Raw genomic sequence first — 19,015 nt, 5'->3', positions numbered from 1 at the left:
AGTTTGGGAAGCAGGGGAGAACTTCTGAGGTACAGGGAGGGGTGTATGCATGAGCATCGGACCAGAGATTAATCCTGGAGAAGTAGCCATGACAAGAGATCATGGGTCCATTAACCAAGACAAGGGGACAGACACTCAGATTGTCAGGAAAGCAGATTTGATGAGAATGCTGAGCTGCGAGTAACTGATTTAGAAAGACTGAGTAGGAGAAGATCCGTGTGAAGCTGTGAAGTGCTCGGAAATGTGGGCAGACTCAACATCACATAGGAGATCCTTGATGAAGACAGAAGGCAGGACTGATTTAAATGTGGGGGATGTTGTTTAAAAGCAGGAATATTCAGGGAGATGGCAGCCACAGGGAGAGAAGAGGGGGAAGTGGTAAGATGTGGAGGAGGGGATGGTTGTACTTTGAGAGAGGAGGAAGGGAAATGAAAGAAGTACAGGACACAATAAAAGGACCAGAGTATTAAGAGCTCACTTATTGAACATTTACTCATGCAGTTGTGGGCTTAGTGTGTGCAGCTGCCCTTGGTGGCTGGTATCACTATCTGTCCATCTGCAGAGAAGGAGACAGAAATCTAGGGAGACCATGCATGCAGTTGGCTTGGGATCAAATATGCAAGATGAACCCAGGCATTCTGAACCCAGAGCCTGTGTCCCTAACTCTGTGCACACCAGATAGCCTCATGAAAAAGACAGAAACCTGAGAAAAAGAATAGGGAAATACATGCCAACTGAGGCAAACAGAAAGAAGCCTACCAGGAGCTGGAGGAAGTACAGAAGAATCAGATCCTGAACCTCGTGCAAAGTTCAATAAGGCAGAAAAACAGACCAGCAGAGGCAGGATGTGGTGTGAAAGGAAGTGGGGATGAGACAACAAGACTTTGTCAGAAGTGAGGTAAGGTCACCAGTCAAAAGCAGCTCTCAAAAAAAGGTTCATTGTGGCCTTAGGTGACATGAAAAGCCATCTGCAGTCACTGAGTGGAGTGTGAACACTCCCAATGAGATGGCCCGACTGAGGCCGGCGGCGCAGCTCACACGAGTCCGTGGACCCCCTAGGTCCAGGTGGGCTGTGCTGTTATCTGCGGGAGGGGATCATCATGTCCTGCCTTGTAAAGGTTCACATGGCACTAGGGGAGAACAGAGCAGCCCATACTTCAGTTTCTGAAATAAGTTTCTAATTTCTGCCCCCAGGAGCTGGTGAGAACTCACACCCAAGCCTGCTCTGGAGCAGACCATATCCTTTGAATCACAATGGTGTGTTCCTAGTAACTGTTTTATGATCACGTGCTGTTCTGGTCTTATTCTGGCATGTGCTGTGGGGGGTGGGGGGCGCTGAGGACTGATTCCTTTTGGTGCTGATTGTCCAGAATAGTCATTCTTTGCACCTGCAGCTTCTCTAAAGATTTAGACAGCAGAGCCTTCATTTTCCTGGTTGCTGGGAGGGCCGCTCCTTCCGTTCTCCTTAAATGCACTTACTGCCAGCTCCTGCCACCCTGGGCCTGGACCTATTGCCCATGCACCTGGCTTCACAGTCCTCTGCCTCTGCCTCGCCTGACTCTGGCTGCAGCCTTGCTCTCAGGTCACATCCAGCGGCAGCCAGCACTGCAGAGGGGAGTAGGGGAGGGGCGGTGAGTGCTCCCCCTGGGCCAGGGCCTCTCACCTGGGGGGTCCCTCACACAGGACCGTGGACACCGTGTGCCTCCCGCGCAAACCCTCTCCCATCGTCTGCGGGCAGCAGGCCTGGGGCTGCTCCACAACTCCACGGAAGGCGTCATGATGTAGCCGCCACGGGGATGTGTTATTGGAGAAAGGATGTTCTATATTAGTAATACTTTTTTATTTTTAACAACAACCTTTCGCAATGATTTTTGGGAACACCATGATACTTTTTGCAAATCATGTTTACTCAAAAAGTTAATAGTTAAGGATATAAAACATCCAACATGCACCTATCTATGTTCTTAGCACTTCATCTACCCATGAGCTGGTGGGAACGGGAGGGGTGACGGGAAGGAACAGTGATGAGTAACACACACACAGAAGGGATTAACCGTGTGTGTGTCTGTGTGTCCATCAGTGTATGTTACAGTGATACTATAACCCAAATATTTTAAACAAACCACCAATACATGTATCCAGGAGTCTGAGCCAGCAGCACAGGAGCAGACAAGTCTGTGTCTCCTGCCCCTCCCTCCAAGAGGGGGCTCCAAGGAGCTGTGGATATTGCACAGGAGTGCACCAGGGTCCAGGTTCTCTGTTAAAATTGTGGCGATTAATTTTGTGAATCATACTTTACATAAATTGCTTTGCTTAGAGAAAGAGCACTAAATGAAAAAAGTCAAGCTGCAATAAAAGGAATGGGTACCCATTCATGCACTGTTGGGGTTGGTGGGAGCAGGGTGGGATGGGTGGACAATATTGAGAATGAGCAGAGAAGGTTCACGTGGGGCAGGGGGTGCACAGGTCCTGGGTGGTTTACTCAGAGATTCATTCCTTATCCTTTCCTGCTCTGCTCTGCCCTCCACCTCTGGCCACAGACCTCTGCAGGCTCGCTTGCCAGCTCCCTGTACTGTGCCCTGCTGAGTCCCTAACCCGGCAGACACTGGGAAGAGACTGGAGAGTGGGAGCAAGTGAGAAGCTGGGAAATCTTGCTGTCACTTTCTTGGGCCTCAACTCTAGCAGTAGCTGCATCTCCCCCATGACACCGCTTCCCACCAAGCAAGCCAGCCATAGTCCAGCTTCCCCCTACCCAGTGGCCTTGGGACATGACCTCGGCACAAGGCCTCAGCCTTAGTCCCTTGCATACCTTCCTCTTGACTATTTTGTGAGCTTCCACGTTCTTCCACTTGGGCCTCTCAGCTCTTCCATCAACTGTGTAACTAATAATTTCGGTTAAATTCCCTCTGTTCTAAAGCTTAGGAAGCTTTGTATTATATTTTCCTTTTGGACCCTGATTGATGCAGGGAGCAAATAAAATATCTATGAATCAACACCTGGTCTAGGTTCAGTCACATCTGATAATGGACTCTCAGAGCAACTCTTGGAAACAGAGGAGACAAATGCAGTGGAAACAGGTACAACCTCTGACAACAATGATGCACTAGAAAGCCAGCCAGCAAATGAACAACGTGCCCAAGAGCTTGATCCAGCAGGTAAGACAGAGACGCTGGGTTTGATGAGTGTGGAGGGGGACGGGCAGGTGGAGGGACTCAGTGTGGCAGGTAGAGTCACAAGAGTTGAACTTCGGTAATGATGGGAAAGCTTAACATGGAGAAAACAAAATGACAAAACTGATATAGAAGAGGCATTCACGGGTCACAAAAACAATTAAGAAATACAATAGGAGAAAGTAGGAAACATTGTAGAGAACGGATAAACTGCAAGTTTACAAAGGCACAGCAGGGCCAGGCCTAGGGTGAAGCGGGAACCCAAAAACTCGTGTGAAGAGCATCTCACCCCCAGCACCCCCTGAGCTGTAGACAACTACTTGGCTTCACCCTGGCTCCTGCTGGGCCCAGGGGCACAACGATAAAACCAATGTAGAGAGATAAGGATGAGTAGAAAAAGATACAAAAGGAAATGAACATCAATAGGTAGAAAAAATGGGGAGGCACCAAGAGAACCATGTCGAGAATGAATAACGGACAATGAGTCAAAAACTGATGGAGTGTGGACCAGGTAGACAGAGAGAGGATCAAGCACTGTGTGACTGGAAGGGACAGTCACCAACCACAGAGAAGGCACAAAGGCTGTTCTTAATGAAAGGTAAGGTGTCCACAGTGATGAAAATGGCCCAAGAAACTTCTCAGGGAAAAATAGTCCTCTCCTCTGAAAAGCAGAGACAAAAATAAATATAAAAAACCCAAGGTTAAAAGAGGTAGAAAGGAAGGGCAGAGTCAAGCAGCAGGAAAGGAGCAGGGGCAGGGGGCGCACTCCCCACAGCGGGGTCGCGGAGAGCAGAGCTTCCTTGCAGTGAGGGCGCGCCCTCTCTTTGGGGATACAAATGCAATTCCTCATTTTTACAATCTGGTCCAGGAGCAGAGCTACCCAGCCATGGAATCGCCCCTTCTGTGTTGGACCTGGAGGAACCTGCAGGTCCCACACCTTAGGGCACAGAGCGGGGGGACGTGAGTTAACTTAGTTTCTCTGCCTTCCTAGTGCTCTTGTCATGGGCTTTCTTCTCCGTGGTCTCGTTAGTCCCTCCCTGAAATTCTAAGGGGTTTTGTCCTCTGTGCAGTGATCGGCTCTGAGGACTCCACAGAACGTAGAAATAGAGAAGAGCCCCCTGAAGCCCAGGCACGGAATTTCGGCCCTATAGATCCAGCGAACATAAAGAAGGAAAAGACTTCTTTGACTGCAGGAGTCGACTGGGAAGCCCAAGGAAGGACTGACTGTAACCAACCATCTGCAATAATAGGCAAGGCCGACTGAAAGAGCGTGTGATGTGAATCACAGTCCTGGGCAAGGGTCTGGGACGTGTCACAGGGCCATGAGGCAGCCCTGGTGGCCTGGGCGAGAGGTAGGAAGGGGAGGGGACCAGCGCCTTATGCAGCGAGCTCAGCAGAAGTGTCCCCTAGTAACTGGAAAAATATCTAAAACAGAAATGGTTGGCTTAAGTATCATATCAGGCTATTTCTATGCAAGAGAGTAAAGTGACCGTTGTAGGAGTGAAAAGAAAAGGGAGAAAATCGAAAAACCAAGATATTCATTAGAGGAGAGAAAAAGGAACACATGAAGACAAGGAGAGTTATAAAGACATGCCACCCCCAGGCATAATTAATGGAAATGGTTTGAACCAATGAGAAAGTGAGGAAATAAAATGAGAGTGAAAGAAGAGGTAGAGTGGGGGAGAGAAGGGGAGGTAGAGTGAGGGTGGAGGCGGGAGACAGGGCGACCGTGGGGTAAGAAGGGCTGCAGGACGGGCACAGCTGCCCTCTGTGCCTGAACCTCACCCCCTTCTGTGTAGGACCTGGAGGAGCCTGCAGGTCTCACACCTTAGGGCACAGACCGGGGGGGACATGAGTTAACTTAGTTTCTCTGCCTTCCTAGTGCTCTTGTCATGGGCTTTCCTCTCCGTGGTCTCGTTAGTCCTTTCCCTGAAATTCTAAGGGGTTTTGTCCTCTGTGCAGTGATCGGCTCTGAGGACTCCACAGAACATAGAAATAGAGAAGAGACCCCTGAAGCCTCCATGTCAGCAGAGAAAAGGCCCGGTAAGGAGGTGGGAGCTCAAAGCATGGGCTGCAGGAACCTGTACTGAGAGCTAGTGTTTCCGGAGGCATCTGTTCTGAGTTCATGCTGCACCATCGATCCAGTTCATCCTGGATCCCATTCTCTGCTTTTTACTTGACCACTCTGGAATGTGCAAGGCAATAAGAAGTACTTTTATTTATATTTTTGAAGATGAGGCTATTTATTGATAGGTCCTATTAATCTGTGCACACATATATTGATTATATAGTAGATAGGCTAGCAAAGTAATGAGCTTGTTTTAAACTTAACTGGTTTGACTATAAAGTGTTGGATTTATACAATTATTTCTAAAGAGAAAAACAAAACAAATATCTCTTTATTGGGAGGTCATATTGTAATATTTCTAATTTCAAACTTTGAATAATGCCAAAGACAACTCACTCATTTAATGTTAGCAGAAATGGATAAAGTGTTTCAAAACCCAAAGTGTTGTTTTTGACGGAGCTCTTCAGCAAGCCATGACATACGTGTATAATAACTTTAAAGAACCTTTGCGAATAGTATCTTACTTTTTCCTTTATAGCAACCCTGAGGCGTAGCAGGATTGACAGCGTTACTCTTGTTTCTAGATGAGGAAAGACAATCACATAAACGTTTCCAGGTTCCACAAAGTCTGGTGGAGATAACAGCTTTCTGGATTCTGCATTATTTCCTTAGGAAAACTGCAGTTTTGAAACAGTTACCTACATGCTGTTTCCTGATCCTTGGGCAGCATGAGTGGTCGTAAGTCCTGCAGCTCTTTAGAACAGAGAATGGTGTTGTGGTTTTCCCTTCCTGCTTTCTCAGCGGATATTGGAAACATGCTATTTAGGAAAGCGCACTAGGAAAAGACCTAAAAGCAAATAAAAATGTTACCTGGGTCTTTCTAAATCATATATTTGTCGTAATACCTTTCTATGTCTATCCATGTAAAATGTAAGTTTGCTTCAAGTTTTAGAGAGGCACCTTCTGATTTGTGTCTCCGTGTGGGCAGACTGCTCTGTAGGGTGGCTCTGTAGCAGGACTATGGCTCAGACTCAAGAGATTACTTCTCAGCTGTGCAAACGGTTCAAGAGGCACCAGTGGGGAAGGAGGCTCTCTGCCTTCGATGCAAGATTTCCAGGGTCTCTCCACATGAGAAACAGCAGATGAAGGAAGTGTGAAATGACAATAGAGGCGTAAGAGGAGGGAGATCCATGTACGCATGCCTCCATTTCTATTTTGTTCATCAGTTTATTTTGTTCATTAGATTCTACATGTAAGTCAGATTGTATGGTATTTGTCTTTCTCTGACTGGCTTATTTACTGAGGAAAATAATGTCCAGGTCCATCTATGCTGTCACAAAAGGTAAAATTATCTTGATTATCTAGTCTTGGAATTTGGATAATGCTGGCTTTGTAAAAACATCTTGGAACTCTTCCTTCCTCTTGACTTTTTTGGTAGAGTTTGAGAAGGATAGGTGTTAGTTCCTTGAATGTTTGGCAAAATTTACCTGTGAAGCCTTCTGGTCCAGGAATTTTGTTTGCTAAAAGTTTTTTTTTTTAAATTTTTTTCTTACATTTTTTCCAATACCATTTAACCCCTTATACCCCTCCTTATCTCAATCACCACCCTGTTGATGAGTCCTTTTTCAATTTTGCTCCATCTCTCCACTCCCTAATCCCCCCATAGCTCTAAAGTCATCCTCTTTTCTATCTGAGTCTGTCTCTATTTTGCTTGTTAGGTCAGTTTGTTCATTAGATCCACACGAGTGAAACATACGGTATTTTTCTTTCTCTGACTGGCTTATTCCACTTAGCATAATGTTCTCCAGGTCCATCCATGATGTCTCAAAGGGTAAAATATTCTTTTTTATGACTAATTACTATTCCATTTTACAAATGTCCCATAGTTGTTTTATCCACTCACCTACTGATGGACCCTTGGGCTGCTTCCATATCTTGACTATTGCAAATCATGCTGCAATGAACATAGGGGTGCTTATGTTCTTTCAAATTAGTGTTTTCGGCTTCTTCAGATATGTTCCCACAAATGAGATTGCTGGGTCAAAAGGCAGATCTATTTTTAATTTTTTGAGGTATCTCCATAACGCTTTCCACAGTGATTAGATCAATCCACATTCCCATGAACAGTGCAAGTGGGATCCCTTTTCTCTACATCCTTACTTGCACTTGTTTGTTGACTTATTGATGATAGCCATTCTGACAGATGTGAGGTGATACTGTGGTTTTAATATGCATTTCTCTGGTGATTAGTAGTATTGATCATCTTTTCATACATGTATTGGCCAGCGGTATATCCTCTTTGGAGTAATTTCTGTTCAGGTCCTTTGCCTGAATTGGATTGTTTGTTTGTTTGGGTTTTGGCGGGGGGGATATTGAGTTTTTAAGTTCTTTATAAATTTTGGATATTAACTCTTTATCTGATACATCGGCAAATATGTTCTCTCATTCTGTGGGTTGTCGTTTTATTTTGTTGATGGTTTCCTTTGCTGTGCAAAAACTTTTTAGTTGGATGAGGTCCCATTTGTTTATTTTTTTTCTTTTGTTTCCCTTGCCTGGGGAGATACTGCTATAGATTTTACTATAAGACATAAGATTTTACTGCTTCTGTTTTCTTCTAGGACTTTTATGTTTTCGGATCCCTTGGATTTTTATAGTTTCATGTGCCCTGATCAGGAATCAAACCCATGACCTTTTGATTTATGGGATGATGCTCTAAGCAACTGAGCCACACCAGCCAGGCCTAAGCCATTCACCCTTTAATAACATTCTATTTAGCCTCCAAGTGTTTGAATATTTTTCAGGGGTAATTTTCTTTTGTAATTGATTTCTAGTTTCATACCATTTTGGTCAGAGTAGATGCTTGATATGATTTCAGTCTTCTTGAATTTGTTAATTCTTTTTTTTGTGTCCTAACATGTGGTCTATCATTGAGAGTGTTCCATGTGCACTTAAGAAGAATGTATAATCCACTGATAGGGATGAAATGTTCTGTAAATATCAATTAAATCCATTTGATCCAATGTGACAAGGTCACCACTGCCTTGTAGAAATTTTGTCTGGAACAGCTATCCATTGGGGTGTCAAAAGCCCCTTCTTTGACTGTATTGCTGTTGATCTCTCCTTTAATGTCTTCCAAGATTTTCTTTATATATTTAGGTGCTCCTATGTTGAATGCATATACATTTACTAGGGTTATATCCTTTTGTTGGATCAATCCCTTTAGTATTGTATTATATTTAGTATGTAGTGACCGTTTAGTCTCTTGTTATGGCTGTTGTTTTAAAGCCTATTTTGTCAAATATAAGTAGTACTATCCAAGGGTTTTTTGTTTTTTGTTTTTTGTTTTTTTTTGGTTTATTTGTTTGTTTTCATTTGCATGGAATGTTTTGTCTGTCACTTCATTTTCAGTCTATGTGTGTCTTTTGTTCTGACATGGCCCACTTGTAGACAGCATATATATGGGTCATGTTTTCTTATCCATTCAGTATTTAATCCATTTACATTTAAGGTTATTATTGTTAGATATTTATTTATTGTTATTTTATTTTTTATATCCTTGTTCCTCTCTCTGTTTCTTCTTAAAGCAGGCCCTTTAGCACTTCTTGTGATACTGGTTTGGTTGTAATGAACTCGTTTAGCTTTTCATCATTTTGAATATTTCATACAAATCCCTTCTTGCCTGAGTGTCCTGGGTAAGAAATCAGCTGACAGCTTTTGGGTAACTAAAATTAACTGTCTCTCACTTGCTACCTTTAAGAGTCTCTCTTTGTCTTTAACCTTTGCCATTTTTAATTGTGATGTGTCTTGGTGTGAGTCTCTGTGGGTTCATCCTGATTGGGACTCTCTTTTCTTCCTGAACTTATGTTACTTTCTTCTTCACGGAGTTATGGGATTTTTCAGCCATTATTTCTTCAAACAAATTCTCTCCCCATTACTCTCATCTCCTTCCGGTGCCCATGTGATGCAGATGTTTCACTTGATGTTGTCCCACAGGTGTCTTAGAATTTCCTCATTTTATAATATTCTCTTTTTTAAAAAAATATATATATATTTTACTGATTATGCTATTACAGTTGTCCCATTTTCTTTTCCCCTTTATTCCCCTCCCCCCTGCGCTACTCCTCCCCCCAGCATTCCCTCCTCCTTAGTTCACGTCCATGGGTCATACATATAAGTTCTTTGGCTTCTCCATTTCCTATACCATTCTTAACCTCCCCTGCCTATTTTGTATCTACTATTTATGCTGCTTAGCCCCTGTATGTTTTCCCCCATTCTCGCCCCTCGCCCCGATCTCCATTTCTATTATTCTGTTCCTGTTCTAGTTGTTTCCTTAGTTTGTTTATGTTTTTGTTTTGTTCTGTTTTAGGTTCAGTTGTTGGTAGTTGTGAGTTTGTTGTCATTTTACTGTTCATAGTTTTGATCTTCTTCTTTTTCTTAAATAAGTCCCTTTAACATTTCATATAATAAGGGCTTGGTGATGATGAACTCCTTTAACTTTACCTTATCTGGTAAGCATTTTATCTGCCCTTCCATGCTAAATGATAGCTTTGCTGGATAAAGTAACCTTGGATGTAGGTCATTGCCTTTCATGACTTTGAATACTTCCTTCAAGCCCCTTCTTGCCTGTAAGGTTTCTTTTGAGAAATCAGCTGATAGTCTTATGGTAATTCCTTTGTAGGTAACTCTCTCCTTTTCTCTTGCTGCTTTTAAGATTCTCTCCTTATCTTTAATCTTGAGTAATGTAATTAGGATATGCCTTGGTGTGTGCTTCCTTGGATCCAACTTTTTTGGGACACTCTGAACTTCCTGGATCTCCTGGAATTCTATTTTCTTGGCCAGATCAGGGAAGTTCTTCATTATTTTTTAAAATAAGTTTTTAATTTCTTGCTCTTCCTCTTCTCCTTCTGGCACCCCTATGATTTGGATGTTGGGATGTTTAAAGTTGTCCCAGAGGTCCCTAAACCTCTCCTCATTTTTCTGAATTCTTGCTTCTTCATTCTGTTCTGATTGAACGTTTATCTTTTCCTTCTGCTCCCAATCATTGATTTGAGTCCTGGTTTCATTCCCTTTACTTTTGGTTCCCTGTACATTTTCCTTTATTTCACTTTGCAAAGCCTTTATTTTTTCCTCCATTTTGCGACCATACTCAACCAATTCAGTGAGCATCCAGATTACTAGTGTTTAGAACTGTGCATCTGACAGCTTGGCTGTCTGTTCATTGCTTAGTTCAATTTTGGATATTTTATCTTTTCTTTCAGTTGGACCATATTTCTTTGTCCCAGTGTACCTGTTACATTGGGAGGGGCAGAGCCTTAGGTATTTGCAGGGAAGGGCAATCAGGTCGCTGTGTAGTGACGCTGTGTGTGGGGGAGGGGTCTGAGAGGGAACAATGCCACGTGCTCGGCCCTCAGCATGTTTTCAGTCACTTCCCACTCTACCCTCAAGCAATTTGGGCTTTTAAGGTGCTGATTCCCTAAAAAGGGAATCAAAAAACCAAAAAAAAAGCCCAAAAAACCCTTGGATAGTACTACTTACATTTGACAAAATAGACTTTAAAACAACAATGGGTTTGTGTATGTTCTAGGACCCTGTGGGTCTCTCCAATGGACTCTCCTGTGAGGCTGGGAGTTTCTCCTGCCACTGCAACCTCCATAGGTTTTTACCTCCAGAGGTTTTGAGGCTTTCTTTTCCCACACTGTAACCTTGGATTGTGTGATATTCCTTGCCTTCCAGCAGCTCCTCATGGTTTATCCACACTCAAATGTGAGATCACCTGGTCTTCCAGGCGCCACCTTGTTGCACATCCTCTCCACCATGGCTGCCCATCTCTGCCTCTTCTACCAGTCTGGATGAATATTTCTTTTTTTAGCTCCTTAGTGTTGGACTTCCATACAGTTCAATTTTCTGGCACTTCTGGTTATTTTTTGTTTTTAAATTTGTTGTCCTTCTTGTGGTTGTGCTAGGAGGCAAAGTGCATCTACCTATGCCTCCATCTTGGCCAGAAGTCTAAAATTCTCTTTTCTTTTAGATGTTTTGCTTGGGTGCTTACTCTTATCTTGTCTTCTAAATCAATGACTTGACACTCTGCTTCATCTAATCTGCTGTTTATTCCTTCTAGTATATTCTTCATTTCAGATATTATATTCTTCATTTCTGCCTGGTTGTTTTTTATGGTTTCTATGTCCTTTTTAATGCCTGCTATCTCTTTGTTGAAGTTCTGAGGTTCTTGAGCACCCTTAGCCATTGTTTTAAACTCTGCATCTGGTATTTTGGTTTACTCTGTTCCATTTAATTATTTTTCTGGGGATTTATTTTCTTCATTCATTTGTGGCATATTTCTTCATCTCCCCATTTTATCTCTGTGTATTAGGTAGATTTGCTATGACTCCCAAACTTGTTATAATGGCTTCATGATGGAGGTGTTTTGTTAGGCTTGGTGGCACAACCTTCCGGATCACCGGAGCTCGATGCTCCATAAATGTTTCTTGTCAGTTATGTGCGCCCTTTGGTTATCATTGAGTCTTGGATGGTGTTGGTCCATTCATGGGTAGAGTTAACCCTTCAGGCTGGCTGACTATAAAGGTGAACCTCAACCACTGAGTACGAGTCCCTGGGCAGGGGCTGTCCCTAAAGGAGCAGTTGCTCCAAGCAGAGTTTGGTGACCTCAGAATCCCCCTTTGTGTGTGCCACTTGTGTAGCTAGTTGGATCGAGCTCTGGGTGGTCAGAAGCCCATTACTGGTTGTGTTGGTTCTCCATCTACTTGGGCAGAGTTCAGGTACAGGACAATGTCACATGTTGTGTGTAAGTGGCCTTGGACTAGCTGTCTGGAGCTACTGCATCATTTACTGCTTGTGGTTGTGCCTACTGGATCTGGGTGTGCATGGGAGGGGCCAATCAGTGTAAAAGATTCAGCTTCTTCCAGCTTAGAGAGGGGTGTAGATCTGTAAAAAGACCAAGGTTCTCTCACTTCACTTCACTTCACTTCTCAGCTGCTCTGCCTCTCCCTGAAGTTTCCTGGTCTTTCTCCATATCATCCCAAAGAAAAGCTGTACAATGAGCCCAGGTTGGCTGCAAACCACAGCCCATTCCACAGGTTGCAAGCTCAGTAACACATGGCAATTGGTATCAGGAGGAGCTATTGGATTGCCTACTTTAGGCTCAACAGTCAGGCAATCAATGAGGGAAAATGTGGCTATTCCAGAGAGAAATCACTCTCTCTGCCAGAGTCTCCAATTTAGTTTCCACTGGAGGGGCTCACTACAGGTTCAGGCTGCGTACAACCAGGCATCCCCTCTGCAAGAGTAACCTCAGCTGCCCCAGGACTAAGGCAACAAGTCAAAAGAGTATCCCAATGTAGGTGATGCTGGCTTAGCCCACAGGAGGAAGCTAAGCATTTCATCCTGGTCCCAGACAATAGCCTCCAAGGTACTCATGCTTTGAATGTCCCAGTATTGAGTCACTCACCCTTCTCTCCACAGAGCTGAGTCCAGTTGACCAGTGGTGCAGGGCATCAGGGGTTTGGCAGGGCTGATCCGAAGTGTCTCCCATTGGGGGTGGTGCCTACAAACCCAAAGGATGGGCACTTCTTTCCCTTCCCGGTATAGTGCCAGCTGAGTTTGTGCAGGAGATATGTCATCCTTCCCACAACCCTGTATTGTAGCCACACACCCTAGTCCCCAATCTTCTGGTTCCTGGACAAAATCTTCCCCAGGAGACAGAGTCTGAAAGTTGCAGCAATATGCTACACTCTGCTCCCTTTGCACCAGTGAACTCAACAGGATGGTGCTTGTCAAATTGCTCAACATGTAGAAGGAGGTGGTGTCAGCTGTGTACTCAAGGAGGGTGAGAATGGAACCCTTTCCAAAACCACATAGATGAGTCACTGCTTGGGTCTCCACCAAGAAACTCCCCAGAAAATGAGGGCCCCAAAAGTCACTGCTGGCTGCAGCCAGCAGACCCCTGTGCAGGACCCGAGTACATCATAATGGGCTCTCTAACAGACAAAGTCCATGCTTTCCATTCCCCAGGACTCTGCCTCAACAGTATGAGTGCTTGTCCCTGAAAAGGTGGTGTCTGGCTCTGCCAGGCAGACACCATCCCCACTGACTTTCACCACCAGATATCCTGCAGGCTCCTCTTCCTGTCTCTGTTGCTCTGGATTGAAGATGCCTGCATGGGGATGAGACCTCACACTCCTGGAGAGAGGGAGTTTAGCAGCTACAATGTATCTCCAGCTGCCACTGCACTTGGGTGTGAAAGCCAGTTCTTTCCACACCTTTGTGCTTCTTACCAGTCCCTATGTGGCTTCTTCTGTAAATCTTTGGTTGTAATACTTCAGTTCAGCTAAGCTTTAGTTGGTTATTCTTATTAATTTTTCTATAATTTAGCTGTAAGTTCTGTTTTAGCCTGGAGCAGTTGAGTGTAGCTTCCACCTACTCTGCAGCCACCTGGAATACCCCATCCCCAACAAATATTTTTGATGAATGGCCATCCTTCAGCGTGTCAAAGGTTTATGCAGTGATTTTGTATGAACTTTTCCACAAATTTCCTCTGGAAAATATTAAGATCTAAACAGGATATGATACCTGTTCTTACTGCTGAGTACAATGGGATTTCAGAGTCTTATAAAGTGCTGTTGAATAATGAAGGAAGACCCAGGGCCAATTTGAAGTCATGCTTCTCAATTTAATAGGTTTTCAGTTCTTTTTAAAGAAAGAGAGAAACATAAATCAAATACCCTGATAAATTCAAATCTCATGCAGTATTAATCATCCTAATATTTATAACTTCTATTTATTCATTCCTGTTTTCTCACCACCTCTTTTTATTTTCTAGCTCCTGCAGATCTTGGAAAACCCCCTACCTTACAAAAAGCCAAGAGAAGAAGAAGTAAGAGTGAATACGATTTTGCTTGCTTTTAATGTGAAAAATGAATTTTAAATACCAGAGTTTCATCATCATTATTATTTACAACATTGCAGAATATGGAAGGATGGCTCCTCACAGATGTCTGTGTCCTAATGGAATTTGTAATCTGTTACCTCACATGACGAGTGGGCGTTACAGATGTAATTAAACCAGGGGCCTTGAGATGGGGAGATTATCCTGGGTTACCTGGGATATATATTCCCATAGACCTTAAAAAGTGGAGACTCTTTCTTGGCTGTGGAGAGAGAAAGCAGTGAGTGTAGCGGAATGGCCAGAGAGAAGCAGTAGCGCTGGCTCTGAAGATGGAGGAAGGACTAGGGAATGCGCGTGACCTTAAGGAGCAGGAACAATCAAGGAAGCAGAGTGTCCCCTACAGCCTCCAGAAAGGAGTGAAGCTCTGCTAAAAACTTGATCTTAGCCCCAGTGGGGTTGTGTCAGAATTCTAACATTATTGTAAGATGATACATTGTGCTGTTTAGTCCATAATTTGTAGTAATTGTTAATTGCCACAATTGTTAATGGCAGCAACATGGAAATAATACAGAATCTGGTTCTTAAAAGTGGGTTATGGCTATAAAACATTCCTAAAAATGTGTCAATGGCTTATAGGCAGAGAGGAGAGGCTGGAAGAATTTTAACCTGAGTGATTTAAAAAGCCTAGATGGAGCAATGTGTAGAAATGTGGATGCTGAAGACCGAGTGAGGACTCAAAAGGAGGGATAAACATGGTAAAGAAAGCCTATGTTGTCTGAGAGAAAGTGTAAATCACCGAGAAGAGCACAAATATGGAAGCTATTAGCGTGACTGGTGAGGGCTCAGAAGGAAATAACATGTTTTTAGAAAACTGGAAGAAGAAGGTTCTTATTAAATAGTGACAAAAATTATAGCCAAATCTTTTTCTGCAGATGTACTGAAAGCAGAACTTTCTGGATATACACTAAGGAGATTTCTTTTCTTTTTTTTTTTTTTCCCACCTTATCCTCCAGCTCGTTGATTCATCCTCAGCTTAATCTCACCTGCTTTTGATTCCTTCTACTGTGTTCTTCAATTCAGATATTGTAATCTTCATTTCCTCTGGTCTCTTACTGATAGTTTCTATGTCCTTTTTCATGCTGATATAGTTTGCAGTAAGTTCTTTGCAGTTTCCCTGTAGTTTTCTGTAATTCTCTCTGAGCTCACTAAGCTCATTGAGTTTCCTTAGAACCGTTGTCTGGAACTCAATATCTGATAGTTTACTTGTCTCTATTTCATTTAGTTCTCTTTGTGGGGATTCCTCCTTTCCCTTCGAGTCGGGGGGTGTTTCTTTGTCCTCCCAATATTTGTGAGACTCTTCTTTTTTTCTTCTGCTTCTTATATTGATCTGTCTTGATTTCTCTCTTTTTCTTTTTTTTAAATTTATTTACTTTTTAAATACATTTGTCTCTGCCTCCCCCCTACCTCTTTACCTTGCCCCCTCCCACCTTCCCTCCCTCAGCTCTTCTGCTTTGGTTTTGTCCATGAGTCCTTGCTATATGTTCCTTGACTTTCCCCTTCCCTTCCCCTGCCCCACCCCCCTTCCCTCTTGTCTCTGTTGATTTCTTTTCCTTTCAGCGTTGCTGGTCATGTTTTCCTTGCATCTTTGCATTGTTGGTTAGGTTCCGCTTATAGGTGAGATCATATGGTATTTGTCTTTCGCCCCCTGGCTTATTTCGCTTAGCATGATGCTCTCCAGTTCCATCCATGCTGTCGCAAAGTTTAGTACTTCTTTTTTTCTTTCTGCTGCGTAGTATTCCATCATGTATATGTACCATAATTTTTTGATCCAATCATCTACTGATGGGCATTTAGGTTGCTTCCAACACTTGGCTATTGTAAATTGTGCTGCTATGAACATTGGGGTGCATAGGTTCTTTTGTATTGGTGTTTTGGTGTTCTCAGGGTATAGTCCCAGCAGGGGAATCCCTGGATCAAAAGGCAGTTCCATTTTCAGCTTTCTGAGGAAATTCCACACTGCTTTCCATAGTGGCTGCACCAGTCTGCATTCCCACCAACAGTGGACTAGGGTTCCCTTTTCTCCACAGCCTCGCCAGCACATGTTGTTTGTGGATCTGTTTATGATGGCCATTCTGACCGGTGTGAGGTTGGTACCTCATGGTGGTTTTGATCTGCATTTCTCTGATGGCTAGTGATGCAGAGCATCCTTTCAAATGCCTCTGGGCCCTCTGTATCTCCTCCTTAGAAAAGCATCTGCCCAGGTCCTTTGCCCATTTTTTGACAGGATCGTTTGTCTTCTTGGAGTAGAGTCAAGTGAGTTCTTTATATATCTTGAAGATCAAACCTCTATCTGATGTATCATTAGCAAATATATTTTCCCATATGGTTGGCTCCCTTTTCATTTTGCTGATGTTTTCTTTCACCGTGCAGAAGCTTCTTATTTTGATGAGGTCCCACTTGTTTATTCTTTCCTTTATGTCTCTTGCTTTAGGAGACATATCAGTGAAAAAATTGCTACGTGGGATATCTGAGAGTTTCCTGCCAATGTTCTCCTCTAGGACTTTGATGGTGTTGCGACTTATATTTAAGTCTTTTATCCATCTTGACTTTATTTTTGTGTATGGTGTCAGCTGATGATCCAATTTCAATTTTTTTCATGTAGCCGTCCAGCTCTCCCAACACCATTTGTTGAAGAGGCTGTTATTGCTCCATTTTATGCTTCTGCCCCCTTTGTCGAATATTAGATGTCCATAGAGACCTGGGCTTATTTCTGGGCTTTCTATTCTGTTCCACTGGTCTATGGGTCTGTTCTTGTGCCAGTACCAGATTGTTTTGAGTATGGTGGCTTTGTAGTAGAGTTTGATGTCCGGTATTGTGATCCCTCCTACTTTGTGTTTCTTTCTCAAAATTGCTGCGGCTATTCGGGGTCGTTTATGGTTCCATATAAATTTTTGAAATGTCTGTTCTATTTCTGTGAAATACGTCATTGGTATCTTAATAGGTATTGCATTGAATCTATAAATTGCTTTGGGCAGTATGGACATTTTGAGGATATTAATTCTTCCAATCCATGAGCACGGTATATGCTTCCATTTATTTGTGTCTTCCTTAATTTCTTTTTTCAATGTTGTATAGTTTTCTGCATACAGGTCTTTTGTGTCTTTGGTTAAATTTATCCCTAGGTACTTTATCTTTTTTCGTGCTATATCGAATGGTATATTTTTTCTGATTTCTTCTTCTTCTATTGCATTGCTGGTGTACAAAAATGCCTTTGATTTCTGAATGTTGACTTTGTATCCTGCTGTTTTGCCAAATTCACTTATTAGGTTGAGGAGTTTTTTGGTAGAGTCTACAGGGTTCTCTATGTACACTATCATGTCATCTGCAAACAATGATAGCTTTACTTCCTCCTTTCCTATTTGGATGCCTTTTATCTCTTTCTCTTGTCTGACCGCTGTGGCTAGGACTTCCAATACGATGTTGAAAAGAAGCGGTGAGAGCGGACATCCTTGTCGTGTTCCCGATCTTAGTGGGAAAGCTTTCAGTTTTTGCCCGTTGAGTATGATATTGGCTGTAGGTTTTTCATATATGGCCTTTATTACGTTGAGGAATGCCCCATTTATTCCCATTTTGCTGAGTGTTTTGATCATAAATGGGTGCTGTACCTTGTCAAATGCTTTTTCTGCATCTATTGAGATGATCATGTGGTTTTTGTCTTCTCTTTTATTTATGTGATGTATTACGTTTACTGATTTGCGTATATTGAACCATCCCTGCATCCCTGGGATGAATCCCACTTGATTGCGGTGGATAATCTTTTTAATGTATTGCTGGATACGATTTGCCAATATTTTGTTGAGGATTTTAGCATCTATGTTCATCAGCAAAATTGGCCTGTAGTTTTCTTTCTTTGTAGGGTCTTTATCTGGTTTTGGGATCAGGGTGATGCTGGCCTCATAGAAAGAGTCTGGGAGTCTTCCCTCCCCTTGGATTTTTTGGAATAGTCTGAGAAGGACAGGGGTTAGCTCTTCCTAAATGTTTTGTAAAGTTCTCCTGTGAAACCGTCCGGCCCTGGGCTTTTGTGTGCTGGGAGTTTCTTGATGACTGCTTCAATTTCCCCAGCTGTTATCGGTCTGTTCAAGCTTTCTGTTTCTTACTCCTTCAGTGTTGGAAGATTATACTTTTCTAAAAATTTGTCCATTTCATCAAGATTTTCAAATTTCTTGGCATATAATCGTTCATAATAGTTTCTGATGATCATTTGTATTTCTGTGGTATCAGTTGTTATTTCTCCTCTTTCATTTCTGATATTATTAATTTGGGTCCTCTCCTTTTTGTCTTGATGAGTCTGCTTTATGGCTTGTCAATTTTATTAATCTTTTCAAAGAACCAGCTTCTGGATTGGTTGATCCTCTGAATTGTTCTTTTTGTCTCTATGTCATTCAGTTCTGCTCTAATCTTGACTATTTCCTTCCTTCTACTCGCTCTGGGATTTATTTGTTGTTGTTTCTCCAGTTCTTGAAGTTGTAGTGTTAGGTCTTTTATTTGAAATGTTTCTGTCTTTTTAAGGTAAGCCTGTATTGCTATGAACTTCCCTCTCAGGACCGCCTTTGCTGTGTCCCATAGGTTTTGGACAGTTGTCTGTTCATTTTCATTTGTTTCCAGAAATTTTTTGATTTCTTCTCTTATCTCATTATTGACCGATTCATTGTTTAATAGTGTACTGTTCAGTCTCCATGAGTTTGCAAGTTTTTGAAGTTTCTCTTGGAGGTTGATTTCGAGTTTCAAGGCCTTGTGGTCTGAGAAAAAGTTTGGTGTTATTTCAATTTTCCTGAATTTGCTGAGGCTTGCTTTGTGTCCTATCATGTGGTCTAT

The 19,015-nt window shown here is 42.7% G+C and overlaps 1 protein-coding gene across 1 annotated transcript in view; it reads left to right on the top strand.

Moving 5' to 3' along the window:
- The first annotated feature begins 868 nt into the window (after window positions 1–868).
- The window catches only part of LOC129080572 (nuclear body protein SP140-like), a 41,955-nt gene continuing 23,808 nt past the window's right edge, over window positions 869–19,015 (top strand). Inside the window, exons 1-6 of the mRNA XM_054586108.1 lie at window positions 869–893; window positions 1,195–1,257; window positions 3,006–3,155; window positions 4,241–4,420; window positions 5,133–5,213; window positions 14,075–14,128. Of these exons, the coding sequence (XP_054442083.1) occupies window positions 869–893; window positions 1,195–1,257; window positions 3,006–3,155; window positions 4,241–4,420; window positions 5,133–5,213; window positions 14,075–14,128 (553 nt within the window). The remainder of the gene's footprint in view (window positions 894–1,194; window positions 1,258–3,005; window positions 3,156–4,240; window positions 4,421–5,132; window positions 5,214–14,074; window positions 14,129–19,015) is intronic.

This window comes from Pteronotus mesoamericanus, unplaced genomic scaffold, assembly GCF_021234165.1.
Source record: "Pteronotus mesoamericanus isolate MK-2021 breed Mesoamerican mustached bat unplaced genomic scaffold, CSHL_Meso_final contig_90, whole genome shotgun sequence".
Classification (NCBI taxonomy): Eukaryota; Metazoa; Chordata; class Mammalia; order Chiroptera; family Mormoopidae; genus Pteronotus; species Pteronotus mesoamericanus.
The sequence above is the reverse complement of the archived record's forward strand: the minus strand, read 5'-3'. Positions and strand labels throughout refer to the sequence as shown.